Source organism: Homarus americanus, unplaced genomic scaffold, assembly GCF_018991925.1.
Source record: "Homarus americanus isolate GMGI-L3 unplaced genomic scaffold, GMGI_Hamer_2.0 scaffold35332, whole genome shotgun sequence".
Lineage (NCBI taxonomy): Eukaryota > Metazoa > Arthropoda > Malacostraca > Decapoda > Nephropidae > Homarus > Homarus americanus.
In genome coordinates this window covers 178,748-192,769 of record NW_024738568.1, presented here as the reverse complement: position 1 = coordinate 192,769, position 14,022 = coordinate 178,748, and the positions used below count along the sequence as shown (strand labels likewise).

The window sequence follows — 14,022 nt, the reverse complement described above, 5'->3', positions numbered from 1 at the left end:
GTCGGTACAGGTGAGCAGAAGTTGTTCGGTCTTCCTTGTATTTCTTGACCCTGGGTCATATAGATCGATAGCATGGTGTGGTAGTTGACAACTTCACACGCCTAGCTAGCCTTATGGGCTATCCGTTCATGAACCTATGTGGTGTGTGTGTGTGTGTGTGTGTGTGTGTGTGTGTGTGTGTGTGTGTGTGTGTGTGTGTGTTGTGATACTTGCATGGTCACCTCTTTGAAGTGAAAGGTTATGGGATAAACCCCTACAGTTAACTACCTGGGTGGACAACACACGTTTGGTTATTAATGACCAAGTTGGCATCCTTCTAGCCCTGGAAAGATCCCTACCATTCCTTACTGAACCGAAATACCGATGAAGGTGTCCTGACTACACAGCAGGTCTCTCAGCGTCCAGAGGTGGCCCACCTCTACAACTAGAGACGAAGGCAGTCGCGCTGACCAGCCGTCCTCACTCTCTCCCTAGAGATTATATGGGAACAGGGGAAGTCCCCCATTGCCCAAAAAGTCACCATCGTTAATATATATAGGCTACTTGAGTCCTCACTTATGAATTCGCTTCCGAGGAAAAAGCTTCGACTTCGGCACTATATATAACCTTTGCTGCTCTCAGATGCAAGGAAAAGTGCAGGGAGAAGAGCGCTGTGACCTGTACATGACCTTTATTGACCCTTGTGAGGCCTTTGATTCGGTCCTTCGAGGGGAAGTCCTCTGGTGGACCATCAGTCGTTTTGGTTGTCCAACGAAATCTATCGTTATTGTGAGGCGACTCCCTGTTGGCATGAGCGGCTGTGTCCTGCATAATGGCACCCAGTCATTTCCTCCCCATCCAACCGATTTAAAACAAGGATGTGTAGTGGCTTCAACTCTCGTCTATCTAATTGCCCGCCTTCCTTACCCGCGCCAGTGTCAATCCAGCCGGTTGGAGGACAGCCAATACAGGATGGAGGGACCTTTCAACACATAACCACTCCAGGGGAAGACAAAGGCGTCGGTGGATACCAACATTGTTGAATTAGGGTGGTCGTTGTGAAAGGTGGCCGTTAAAATGAGGTTATCACTGTAGTAAGAGAGTCGCTAGAGTGGTCGTTGAATAAAGAAGTTATTTGTAATAAGGAATAATTTACTGGGTGTCAACAGAACGTCTAAGTCATTCCCTCTTAAAATTGTATTAAGATCGTTTCATAATTGTAGAAGCAAAGTACAACAACGAGCCTGCTTGACCACCTTTGACTTTAACTTTTATCAAGTGTTGGCTGACCGTCTATGACATAATAATAGGGTTTCAATCTTAATCAAGTAGGTAAAGGTAAACCAAAGGGATCTGCTTATTGATTTATTTCCTGACTTATTTCCTAAACTCCTTTAAGCCATGTCAGCTGCCAAAATAATGTCACACCCATCATTAATCACCTTCAATCCTTTAAAATAACCACTTTACATATAAGAGACTTTAAACATATAATATTGTGGAATTTAAACCTTTGACACTCGTTGTGCTGTAGGAAGGAGGGAACATGTAACATGACTTAACAAAACATAAGCAAGCAGGCTGCTGTCGAGGCATCTCCCGATCAGTTGTTGTTGTCTTCATCTTCGAGTGACCATAAGGCTTGGGACAGACGGTCTTATGGGTCTGCTGGGTTTGGGTGACCGTCACGTACTGAGGGACCACTTTGGTCTGGTACTGGGTCTGGTACTGTACTTGGGTCGTGGTAACGTACTTGGGCGTGTACTGGGTCTTATACACGGTCGTGTACTGGAGTCTGGGTCACATAATGGGTCTGTTATTGGGTCTCAAATGTGTACTGAGGACGTATGCTGTCTTAGTGACGTACTGTGTTTGGTGTGGGTCTGGTATTGGGTCTTGACCTGGGTTACGTACTGGACCTCGGTCTTGTAGACGATGCTCTCAGTGACGTATTCAGGAACGTATTTGGTCTGGTACTTGGTCTGAGTATTGAGTTACTGGGTTTTGTAGAGGGTGGGGACGATCTGCTGTTTGTAGACAGTTGTGTACACTGGCACCTGTAGTGAGGTCAAAGTTAGTGGTTTTATAGAACAGGTAATCAAATCTTTAGTCCATATATCTTAACTTGACAAATTGGTTGTATTTTTCTCTGTATCTGAGCTGCACTTTCTGTTTTAGTTTACAGTAATTTCCTTTACACCTGTCCCAGTACCTACCTGTTGGTGCACTGGGTCTGTGGGTGACGTGCTGGGTCTTGGGGGTAGCAGGGTTGTGGTTTAGGGTAGCTGGGCTCAGCCACCACCGCCGCCACCACAGCCAACCACCACCACCACACTGGAAGACATCATCTTGTAAACGAAAAGAATTTGTACCATAGACATCACTAATATGAACAAGCTTAAACACATTCACGTAATATTGGGGAACAGTTTATAATTCACCTTGAGAGGAAGACATTGATGAGAGAGTCACCCTGCTCTTTGAGGATGGGTGACCTCCTGTAGGCTCTAGTGGAGGGAGAGTTGGGAGATGCAAACCAGGAGGTGTTGTATTGCCATTCTTTCTTGATCAGGGAAGGAATGTAAATGATTTAGGAAAATTGTTGTTTGTTTCAAGGATAACAAGATTCAAGATATACATACATACACATACGAGTACATACATACATACATACTTACGAGTACATACATACATACATACATACATACATAATATCCTATCCTGGAATTATTATAGACCGGGAAAAATACGAGGTTCAATAAATAATTATTATTTTATTGGTATATATGGTATATTTTTCAATAGTTGACTCTCCACTGAGCGAACCGCGTTATTGTTATCGTGGTGATGATCTTGTTAAATGAGGACTTCTTCTTCTTCTTCTTCTTCTCCTTCTTCTTCTTTCTCCTTATTTCTTCTTTCTTCTTCTTCTTCTTCATTCTTTCTTCTTCATCTTTCTTCTTCTTCCTCCAGATTAAAGACTATGTGTGTGTGTGTGTGTCATCTCTCTCTCTCTCTCTCTCTCTCTCTCTTTATGCTTCGCTCTAGTGACCTAAACTCCCTGTTTATTAAATCAAACAGAAACCAAAGTAGTTAGCTGCATCCATATTCATTAGTCATTCTTCTATACTCATTAGTTATTCATTAGTTATTCATCCATAATCATTAGTTATTCTTCTATACTCATTAGTTATTCATCCATAATCATTAGTCATTCATTAGTCATTCTTCTATACTCATTAGTTATTCATCCATAATCATTAGTTATTCATTAGTCATTCTTCTATACTCATTAGTTATTCATTAGTTATTCTTCTATACTCATTAGTTATTCATCCTTATTCATTAGTTATTCATCCTTATTCATTAGTTATTCATCCATACTCATTAGTTATTCCTTTGTTATTCATCCATATTCATTAGTTATTCATCTATACTCATTAGTTATTCATATTTTATTCATCTATACTCATTAGTTATTCATCCACATTCATCCCTGCCAGTTGTTGAGACATTATTGTTTAGTCCTTCACTTCATTATTCTCCCGTGAAAAAAAAGAGAGAGAGAGAGAGAGAGAGAGAGAGAGAGAGAGAGAGTAGATGAAGAAAAGTATAACAAACAGCGAATTATAGTATATTTGTCCTTTTAATAGGTAATCCCAGGACACTTTTAATAGGTAATCCCAGGACACTTTTAATAGGTAATCCCAGGACACTTTTTAATAGGAAATTAGGACACTTTCAATAGGTAATCCCAGGACACTTTTAATAGGTAATCCCACGACACTTTCAATATGTAATCCCAGGACACTTATAATAGGTAATCCCAGGACACTTTTAATAGGTTACCTATTGTTGTTTATTCATTATGATTACTGTTACCTGTTACTGTTAATTGTTGTCGTGTATTAGTGTATAGCTCAGTTGATGTATAGCCCAGGTGTTGATGGTATAGCTCAGGTGTTGATGGTATAGCCCAGGTGTTGATGGTGCCGGTGTTGATGGTATAGCTCAAAGGATGGTAGCTCAGGTGTTGATGTAGCCCAGGTGTTGATGGTATAGCTCAGTGTTGATGGTATAGCCCAGGGTGTGGTATGCTCAGGTGTTGATGGTATAGCTCAGGTGTTGATGGTATAGCCAGTGTTGATGGTAGCTCAGGTGTTGATGGTATAGCTCAGGTGTTGATGGTAAGGACTCAGGTGTTGATGGTATAGCTCAGGTGTTGATGGTATAGCTCAGGTGTTGATGGTATAGCTCAGGTGTTGATGGTATAGCTCAGGTGTTGATGGTATAGCAGTGTTGATGGTTTAGCTCAGGTGTTGATGGTATAGCTCAGGTGTTGATGGTTTAGCTCAGGTGTTGATGGTATAGCTCAGGTGTTGATGGTATACTCAGGTGTTGATGGTATAGTCAGGTGATAATATGATAGCTCAGGTGTTGATGGTATAGCTCAGGTGTTGATGGTATAGCTCAGGTGTTGATGGTATAGCTCAGGTGTTGATGAGCGTGTTGATGGTATGGCTCAGGTGTTGATGGTATAGCTCAGGTGTTGATGGTAAAGCTCCAGGTGTTGATGGTATAGCTCAGGTGTTGATGGTATAGCTCAGGTGTTGATGGTATAGCTCAGGTGTTGAGGTACAGCAGGTGTTGATGGTATAGCTCAGGTGTTGATGGTACAGCTCAGGTGTTGATGGTATAGCTCAGGTGTTGATGGTATAGCTCAGGTGTTGATGATATAGCTCAGTTGTTGATGGTATAGCTCAGGTGTTGATGGTATAGCTCAGGTGTTGATGGTAGCTCAGGTGTTGATGGTATAGCTCAGGTGTTGATGGTACACAGATGTAATCAGGTGTTGATGGTATAGCCCAGGTGTTGATGGTAGGGCTCGGTGTTGATGGTAGGGCTCAGGTGTTAATGGTATAAGCTCAGGTGTTGATGGTAAGGGCTCAGGTGTTGATGGTATAGCTCAGGTGTTGATGGTATAGCTCAGGTGTTGATGGTATAGCTCAGGTGTTGATGGTATAGTTCAGGTGATGGTATAGCTCAGGTGTTGATGGTATAGCTCAGGTGTTGATGGTAAGCTCAGTGTTGATGGTACAGCTCAGGTGTTGATGGTACAGCGCAGGTGTTGATGGTACAGCTCAGGTGTTGATGGTATAGCCCAGGTGTTGATGGTATAGCTCAGGTGTTGATGGTAAGGGCTCAGGTGTTGATGGTATAGCTCAGGTGTTGATGGTACAGCTCAGGTGTTGATGGTATAGCTCAGGTGTTGATGGTATAGCTCAGGTGTTGATGATATAGCTCAGTTGTTGATGGCTCAGGTGTTGATGGTATAGCTCAGGTGTTGATGGTATAGCTCAGGTGTTGATAGGTATAGCTCAGGTGTTGATGGTACAGCTCAGGTGTTGATGGTACAGCTCAGGTGTTGATGGTATAGCCCAGGTGTTGATGGTAAGGCTCAGGTGTTGATGGTAGAGGCTCAGGTGTTAATGGTATAGCTCAGGTGTTGATGGTAAGGGCTCAGGTGTTGATGGTATAAGCTCAGGTGTTGATGGTAAGGGCTCAGGTGTTGATGGTATAGCTCAGGTGTTGATGGTATAGCTCAGGTGTTGATGGTTAGCTCAGGTGTTGATGGTATAAGCTCAGGTGTTGATGGTATAGCTCAGGTGTTGATGGTTTAGCTCAGGTGTTGATGGTATAGCTCAGGTGTTGATGGTACAGCTCAGGTGTTGATGGTATAGCTCAGGTGTTGATGGTATAGCTCAGGTGTTGATGGTATAGCTCAGGTGTTGATGGTATAGCTCAGGTGTTGATGGTATAGCTCAGGTGTTGATGGTAAGGGTGTTGATGGTAAGGACTCAGGTGTTGATGGTATAGCTCAGGTGTTGATGGTATAGCTCAGGTGTTGATGGTATAGCTCAGGTGTTGATGGTATAGCTCAGGTGTTGATGGTTTAGCTCAGGTGTTGATGGTATAGCTCAGGTGTTGATGGTAAGGACTCAGGTGTTGATGTATGAGAACTTCCTCCCTCCTACCTGGTGGTGTTCTGCCGTCACGCTGCCGAAGGAGTTCAAGGTATGAGTCGCCAGGGTGAGTTTTGGTTATATCACTCACCTCTAAATAAAGACCTTAGTTTCTGTCGTTGGCTTGTTTGATTAGAAGCATAACGAGGGAATTAATAAAGAGGATATAGTTCATTCGATAATTTATTTCTCTCGGAGTTAAGCGTTTGAGTCTGGCCGATATGATGGTACAAAGAGGATTAGAAAAAGCATTACCTAATGGAAGAGTAAGTTTCAGAATTTTCTTGACAGGGTTTTTATTATACTTTTGGTAAATAGTTTTTTTTTTATATAATACAAAATATAATTGGGGGTAATAGTGAATTAATATGAGATAAAGATGTGATGGAAGACAAGATACAGAATTTTGACTTGGTGTAAAAGTTGTTTAGGTGAAGGGCTGTTGTAAAGGCATCTCTCTCTCTCTCTCTCAGTCGTCGGTGCTCAGTAGCCATAGGCAGGTTTAGGGCACACGGTCTTGTAGGTGTGTTGGGTCTTCACGACGGTGTGGTACTCAGGGACTACTTCGGTCTCGTACTGGGTATGGTACTGCACCTGGGTAGTTGTCACGTATTGGGGCTCGTACTGGGTCTTGTACACGGTCTGGTATTGGGTCTGGGTCACGTACTGGGTCTGGTATTGGGTCTTAGTGATGTATTCTGGGATGTACTGGGTTGTGGTGACGTAATTGGTATTGTATTGTGTGTGGTACTGGGTCTTGACCTGGGTCACATATTGAACTTGGGTCTTGTAGACGGTCTGGGTGACGTACTGGGGAACGTACTGGGTCTGGTACTTGGTCACGTACTCGGTTTGGTATTGGGTTTCGTAGTAGGTGGTGGGGACGATCTGCTGTTTGTAGACGGTCGAGTAAACTGGTACCTGAAGCGAAGGAAAAAAGTCAAATTAAACCCCCCAAAAAATACAACGAATCACCAGGTATATCGACCCAATTAACACACAGGTATATACTCGACAGTTAATTAACCCACCACTCACCTGTTGAACTTGCGTCTGGTAATGGGTGACGTACTTAGTCTTGGGGTAACAAGGCGTCGGTTTGGGGTAGCTTGGGTTAGCCACCACAGCCGCCACCACAGCCAACACCACCACCACCACACTTGAGGATACCATCTGAAGGACACGATATACTTAATACCATGATATACTTAATACCATGATATACCTTCACTGTGTATATCTTCTGACATATTCTACCTACTGTAAGGGCGATAAAGGCAAGATTGTAAAGTATGTATGTATGTATGTATGTATGTATGTATGTATGTATGTATGTATGTATGTACCTTTGTCATACACAAGTGAAAGGAATCACTCCAAAGGAACATTTAATAAAACATCCAATTAATTATCTCGAGATATATATAACCCGGTGAAGAGATGATAATTATCTACCCAACAACGTATTTAATTTATGTGTCACAATTAATCTCCATTTAATGGCTTTTTTATCTGAGTTTCTGTTTGCCTTTTGTGTGTGAGTGTTTAACTCCTTTTATCTCGTGTCAACTCTCTACTATTAATATTATCTCAGTTTAGTTTATTAGAATTACTTTTTTTTTGTTGATCAAACTAGTAAATTAAACTAGATTTTTTTTTTATATAATAGAGACATACGTTCACTGGTATGAATATTAAAATTTATATATGTATAAATTTTACGTTAAAAAAATCTTTTCGATGAGTATTGTAAGATTTGTTTTATTTTATTTTTTAGCTAGAACTTAAAAGCCAGATTATTATTCACCTTGAGGGAGTTGTTTCCTTTACGGCAGACAGCAGGAGACTGATGATGTAGACAATGACGGCGCTTATTTATAGGACCCGAAGGAAGGGGGGATGGGGGCGGGGCTGTTGCTGCTGTTGCTTCCTGTTGATTACCGTGAGGGAGTATTATCACGCTACAGAAGGTCATCAGAGGCGTGAGGAGGGCGGTGGGTGGGTGGTGGTGAGTGGGTGGTGATGAATGGGCGTGGACTTGAGTAATGTTGCTTTATTTTCATTCCTGACTTCTCTCTCTCTCTCTCTCTCTCTCTCTCTCTACGCCCGCCACTCAGAGTCAAGTCAGAGAACACACTTTGGAGTCCCGTTGCTTCAAGGGAACTCACGAACAATAATGGTAGTCAATGTTGCATTTATTTCAGGGCCAGCTTCGTGAGGGCGGGGAGGGTAGGGTATTTTTTTGGGTGGGGGCAAGTATTTTGGGGCTAGATTTTTGGAGGGCTAGATTTTTGGGGGCTAGATTTTTTGGAGGGCTAGATTTTGGGGATTTTTTGAGGGCTAGATTTTTGGGGGCTAGATTTTTGGGGGCTAAATTTTCTTTGAGGGAGAGGGGCTTTTGTCTACTGTATTAATGATTTTAATGAATTGGTTATACACAGACAAACACGCAGACAGAGAGACAGCACACACACACACACACACACACACACACTCACACACACACACACACACACACACACACACACACACACATATTTCCCTTGCCATCTCCAAATATATTACAGAATATAATAAACTTCAATAGTTGTTTTAATTCAGGTTTACGTAGCCTTGTTTACCTTGTTTACACTCGACAAACAAACCAGACCGATTGTTTACCTTAGTGTTGGGAGCAAGAAGGTCCCCATGTGGTGTTTGTAATGGTGATGGAGAGTTCGGTAGTGTTTTCTTTTGTCTGTTTGTGTGTGTGTGTTTTGATTTTCTCTCTCTCACACACACACTATCTATCTATCTATCTATCTATCTATCTGTCCATCTATCTGTCTGTCTATCTGTCTGTCTGTCTCCAAATACCTCTTTCGCGATTTCCTGCACGCTGGATTTTTGCTGTCAGTTCCTCGTTTGACTCCAGCTGTCTGTCTGTCTGTCTGTCTTTCCTCTGTTGACTCCAGGGGTGAGGATTTTCTTGTCTCTCAACCTCCCTGAACCCCTCACCTGTAATTAAGCATCTCAGGTGGCATTGGGGGGGTTACCGTCGCGTTTATGTACTGGTAAAATTAAGATGTCTCTCTGTGTGTGTGCTTGTAACCTTACCTGTATATGTACCTGTACTTGAGTTATTTTCCGTTAGATTCCGTTAGATTGCGTTATATTAGGTTAGATTGCGTTAGATTTCGTTAGATTGCGTTATATTAGGTTAGGTTACGTTAGATTTCGTTAGATTGCGTTATATTAGGTTAGATTACGTTAGATTCTATTAGATTGCGTTATATTAGGTTAGATTACGTTAGATTACGTTAGATTGCGTTATATCAGGTTAGATTACGTTAGATTCTATTAGATTGCGTTATATTAGGTTAGATTACGTTAGATTACGTTAGATTGCGTTATATTAGGTTAGATTACGCTAGATTCCGTTAGATTGCGTTATATTAGGTTAGATTACGTTAGATTCCGTTAGATTGCGTTATATCAGGTTAGATTACGTTAGATTACGTTAGATTGGGTTCCGGGTGCTGGTTTCAGTAAGTGCCGTCTATAGCTGTCGTATCCGCTATCCACTGATGACGTTGCTAAGGTTTTCCACGGAAGGTTCTTTAGTGTTTTAAGAGAAAGATATTGGTAGAACACTTTAACCAGAGCGTGGGAACCAAGGGGCAGCCCTGGGAGTCTGTGTGTGTGTGTGTGTGTGTGCGTGTGTGCGTGTGTGTGGTCGTTAACTGCCGTGAGTTATGAGATCACCTGTGCCTTACTCTGACGTCACCTATGTCTCACTCTGACGTCACCTGCGCCTTACTCTGACGTCACCTATGTCTCACTCTGACGTCACCTATGTCTCACTCTGACGTCACCTATGTCTCACTCTGACGTCACCTGCGCCTTACTCTGACGTCACCTATGTCTCACTCTGACGTCACCTGCGCCTTAGTCTGATGCTATAGGTTGTGTTTACTTATGAGGAAGTGTGAGATTATATGTATGTATACCTGTCCTGAAGCATATGAATACGCACATAAACACACACACACACACACACACACACACACACACACACACACACACACACACACACACACACACACATTTCTATGCTATGAGAGACACATTCCAATGACCAGTTCACGGTCCGGTTGAGGAGGTAAAACACAGGTAATTACAGGTGGTGGCCGTCATCCTCAGGGTCTTATAACTCAAAGTCTTATTTAAATTTTCAGACATACGAATGATACAAGAGAGAGGTTGGTTGTGCAGAGTTTTGTAGTTTTTTGGATTACGTGAAGATTATGAACCTCTCTCAGTTTATTCCAGCTGGTAATTAAACACCTCAATGCTAACTGGTGGGTTAGGTTAGGTTAGGTTCTTCTTATCATACATACATCAGATATAGGCTTCACCTTAAAACTGCGTATGAACAACTTTAGGTTCACGATACTTAATGACCATTTGTGTAAGAAACGACACCTATGTGATATACGAGTAGTCCTTACCTGTACCGACATAGGAAACCACAGCGGGCCTATTGGTCCATACTGGGCAGTCCCGTTTACACCCAACCCCTATTGCTCATATAAGCATCCAACCTATGTTTGAAGCTATCCAGCGTATTCGAGTTAATGATGATGTTTGGTAACTTGTTCCACTCATCCACTACTCTATTTCCAAACCAATGTTTACCTATTTCGCGCCTAAACCTGTGTATCATGAGGGCTTACCTGTGTATCATGAGGGCTCACCTGTGTATCATGTGGGCTTACCTGTGTATCATGAGGGCTTACCTGTGTATCATGAGGGCTCACCTGTGTATCATGTGGGCTTACCTGTGTATCATGAGGGCTTACCTATGTATCATGTGAGCTTACCTGTGTATCATGTGAGCTTACCTGGGTATCATGTGGGATTACCTGGATATCATGTGGGGTTACCTGTGAGATCATGAGGGCTTACCTGCCTATCATGTGAGGTCAAGAACGGAATAGGAGGGTTGTGTGGTAGAGTGTGTGGTGGTGGAGTATGGTGGTGGAGAGTATGGTGGTGGAGAGTATGGTGGTGGAGAGTATGGTGATGGAAGTATGGTGGTGGAGTGTGGTGTGGTGGAGGTATGGTGGTGGAGAGTATGGTGATGGAAGTGTGGTGATGGAGAGTATGGTGGTGGAGAGTATGGTGGTGGAGGTATGGTGGTGGAGGTATGGTGGTGGAGGTATGGTGGTGGGAGGTATGGTGGTGGAGGTATGGTGGTGGAGAGTATGGTGGTTGGAATGTATGGTGTGGTGGAAGTATGGTGATGGAGGTATGGTGGTGGAGTATGGTGATGGAGAGTATGGTGGTGGAGAGTATGGTGGTGGAGAGTATGGTGATGGAGAATATGGTGGTGGAGAGTATGGTGATGGAGAGTATGGTGGTGGAGAGTATGGTGGTGGAGAGTATGGTGTGGAGAGTATGGTGGTGGAGAGTATGGTGATGGAGAGTATGGTGGTGGAGAGTATGGTGATGGAGAGTATGGTGGTGGAGAGTATGGTGATGGAGAGTATGGTGGTGGAGAGTATGGTGGTGGAGAGTATGGTGGTGGAGAGTATGGTGGTGGAGAGTATGGTGGTGGAGAGTATGGTGATGGAGAGTATGGTGATGGAGAGTATGGTGGAGATAATATAATAAAATACTCTATGAATTTTCTCCCTTAAGTCAAACAACAAACCCTTATATCCCCTCTATGTATGTATGTATGTATGTATGTATGTATGTATGTATGTATGTATGTATGTATGTAAATAAAACAAAACATTGGGAATTTCTTTCACTTATCACAACCTAATTTGTCTGCATGAGTTGTGTTTAATGTATAGACAATAATTTCTCTTCTTTCACTACCAATCCTTTATTTATTCATATATTTATTTATTTATTTTATTCATTCATTTATTTATTTATTTTATTTATTAATTCATTTATTTGTCTATTTATTTACATGTATTTATTTATGTACTTATTTTTAATTTTTATTTATTTTTTATTTACATGTAATTTATATTATTTTTTTCAAAGGTATCAATAAGACGATGGATAAAACTGCAATACTTTTATTTATTTTTGGTTCTTCGGTATCACAAAATAGATCATTTGGTTTGAGACTAAGAGTGTGTGTATTAACTTGGGATATAGAGGCACTTGGGATATATAGAGGCACTTTAATAGACACCTGTACATTAATACTTCGGGGATATATACCTGTGAGGATATATATATAGGTAAGAGAAACAAGGGGGATGATATATTTCACCTGTTGATATAGAGTTAAGGGATATATATGCATACTCAATTATTGTGTCTCTTAGTATGGAGAAAAAAATCTGGGGGTTAGTGACCCAAGCCAGCGTAGCCGTAACCATAGGCAGGCTGGGGAGGGCAGGCCGTCACGTAGGCTACTTGGTTCTGTGTGACGGTGACGTATTCGGGTACCACTTCGGTCTGGTAGGCGGTCTGGTACTGCACTTGGGTCTTGGTCACGTACTGGGGCGTGTAGACGGTGGTGTAGGCGGTCTGGTATTTCACTTCGGTCTGGTATTTGGTAGCGTATTGGGTCTGGGTGACGTAGGTGGGAACGTATTCGGATGTGGTGACGTATTGGGTCTCGTACTCGGTCTGGTACTGGGTCTGGTATTTGGTGACGTAGTTAACCTGGGTCTCGTAGGCGGTCTCGGTGACGTACTTGGGCACGTACTTGGTCTGGTAGTGGGTCTGGTAGCGGGTCTGGTAGTGGGTGGTGTAGTGAGTGGTAGGGACGATCTGCTTCTGGTACACTGTCTTGTACACCGGCACCTGTGTATGGTATCAGACAGTGGACGATACAATTTGGTATTAGTCAATAGAGAGAGAGAGAGAGAGAGAGAGAGAGAGAGAGAGAGAGAGAGAGAGAGAGATTAAAGTATAGCATTATTTTACCTCCATGGTATATATGAACACAGGTGAATGACACTTAAATCTCTATACACCTGAGAGACACTAATCACAGGTGGGGTATTATAATAAACAAATAAACATGTAAAATGACAAAAAAATATTAGACACTTGTTATTATTAAGTTCCCCAGAATAAACATCACGCTTCATTTAATACATCTCCCTTGAATCCTTCTTCTAGAATATCCTGCTAAATCCAATATCCTACGCCTTGAGTCCTATCCTTGAGTACTGACCTGCTGCACGGCCGTCTTGATAGCTGTGACGTAGGCGGTCTTGGGGTAGCAGGGGGTAGGAACCGGGTACGAGGGGTCAGCTTCTGTAGTGGCCACAGCAGCCAACATCACCACCACCACCACACGGACAAACCCAGACATCATCTGTAAAGAGGAACCAAGTTGAGTGTGTTGATGGGGAACTGTACTTGTGTTGTGTGTGTGTGTGTGTGTGTGTGTGTGTGTGTGTGTGTGTGTGTGTGTGTGTGTGTTTGTGTGTGTATGTGTGTGTGTTGTGCAAAACCTGTACACACATCAAGCGTAAATCAAAACTACACAATATACTTTTTTTTTTCATTTCAGTTTCAGAATGTTTCACTTTTTTGTTACTATAGATACATAAAGTTGTTGAGGTAGAAACACGGGACGTTTGCTTACCTTTGAGATATGTTGTCTTAGCGATGCAGAGCAAGAAACTGACACTGTGGAACCGTCAACCCCTGTGTTATATACTGTAGGGCGGGGCTGCCACCACCTCCTGTCCTCCCGGTTTAAGTGCCTCCGGAGTCCTCCCGCAGAAGGTTATCCACGCGTTGAGGACCCCCACCTACCTACCTACCTCTACTCGCGCTCTTGTTGCAGCTTTTCATCATTATTTCCAATCTCCGGCGACTTTGGGTGTGTTGCTAGCTCGACGAGACACCGCTACCTCAAGGTCACAGACAACCATGCTGCCATCAAGTGTCATTTGAGAGATTCTTAAGAAGAGTGAGAGGACAGAATTTTAGGTTCACGGGGATGATTACCGCTGTCTCAGGTGTGCGTGTGCGTGTGCGTGTGCGTGTGCGT

At 42.6% G+C, this 14,022-nt stretch overlaps 2 protein-coding genes across 2 annotated transcripts; both read right to left on the bottom strand.

Moving 5' to 3' along the window:
* Nucleotides 1–6,172: 6,172 nt before the first annotated feature.
* Nucleotides 6,173–10,939, bottom strand: LOC121874060. Its single transcript, XM_042377929.1, has 5 exons — nt 10,928–10,939; nt 10,718–10,822; nt 7,810–7,932; nt 7,041–7,175; nt 6,173–6,923 (listed from the first exon to the last, which is right to left on the bottom strand). The coding sequence occupies exons 1-5, from the start codon at nt 10,937–10,939 to the stop codon at nt 6,486–6,488; spliced, it is 813 nt and encodes a 270-aa protein (XP_042233863.1). The 3' UTR covers nt 6,173–6,485.
* Nucleotides 10,940–12,353: 1,414 nt separating this feature from the next.
* LOC121874067 (adhesive plaque matrix protein-like) lies at nt 12,354–13,740 on the bottom strand. The gene is made up of 3 exons (XM_042377954.1): nt 13,612–13,740; nt 13,195–13,338; nt 12,354–12,818 (listed from the first exon to the last, which is right to left on the bottom strand). Exons 2-3 carry the CDS (start codon nt 13,336–13,338, stop codon nt 12,357–12,359), a joined length of 606 nt encoding a protein of 201 aa, XP_042233888.1. The 5' UTR covers nt 13,612–13,740; the 3' UTR covers nt 12,354–12,356.
* Nucleotides 13,741–14,022: the final 282 nt, after the last annotated feature.

Coding starts and splice junctions, on each gene's coding strand:
- LOC121874060 (XM_042377929.1), bottom strand. Junction 7,933..10,717: donor TGAGCCCTCATGATACACAG/GTAAGCCCTCAT, acceptor GGTAATCAACAG/GAAGCAACAGCAGCAACAGC. Junction 7,176..7,809: donor AAGGAAACAACTCCCTCAAG/GTGAATAATAAT, acceptor CGTGTCCTTCAG/ATGGTATCCTCAAGTGTGGT.
- LOC121874067 (XM_042377954.1), bottom strand. CDS start 13,338: ATGATGTCTGGGTTTGTCCGTGTGGTGGTGGTGGTGATGTTGGCTGCT. Junction 12,819..13,194: donor TCAAGACGGCCGTGCAGCAG/GTCAGTACTCAA, acceptor TACCATACACAG/GTGCCGGTGTACAAGACAGT.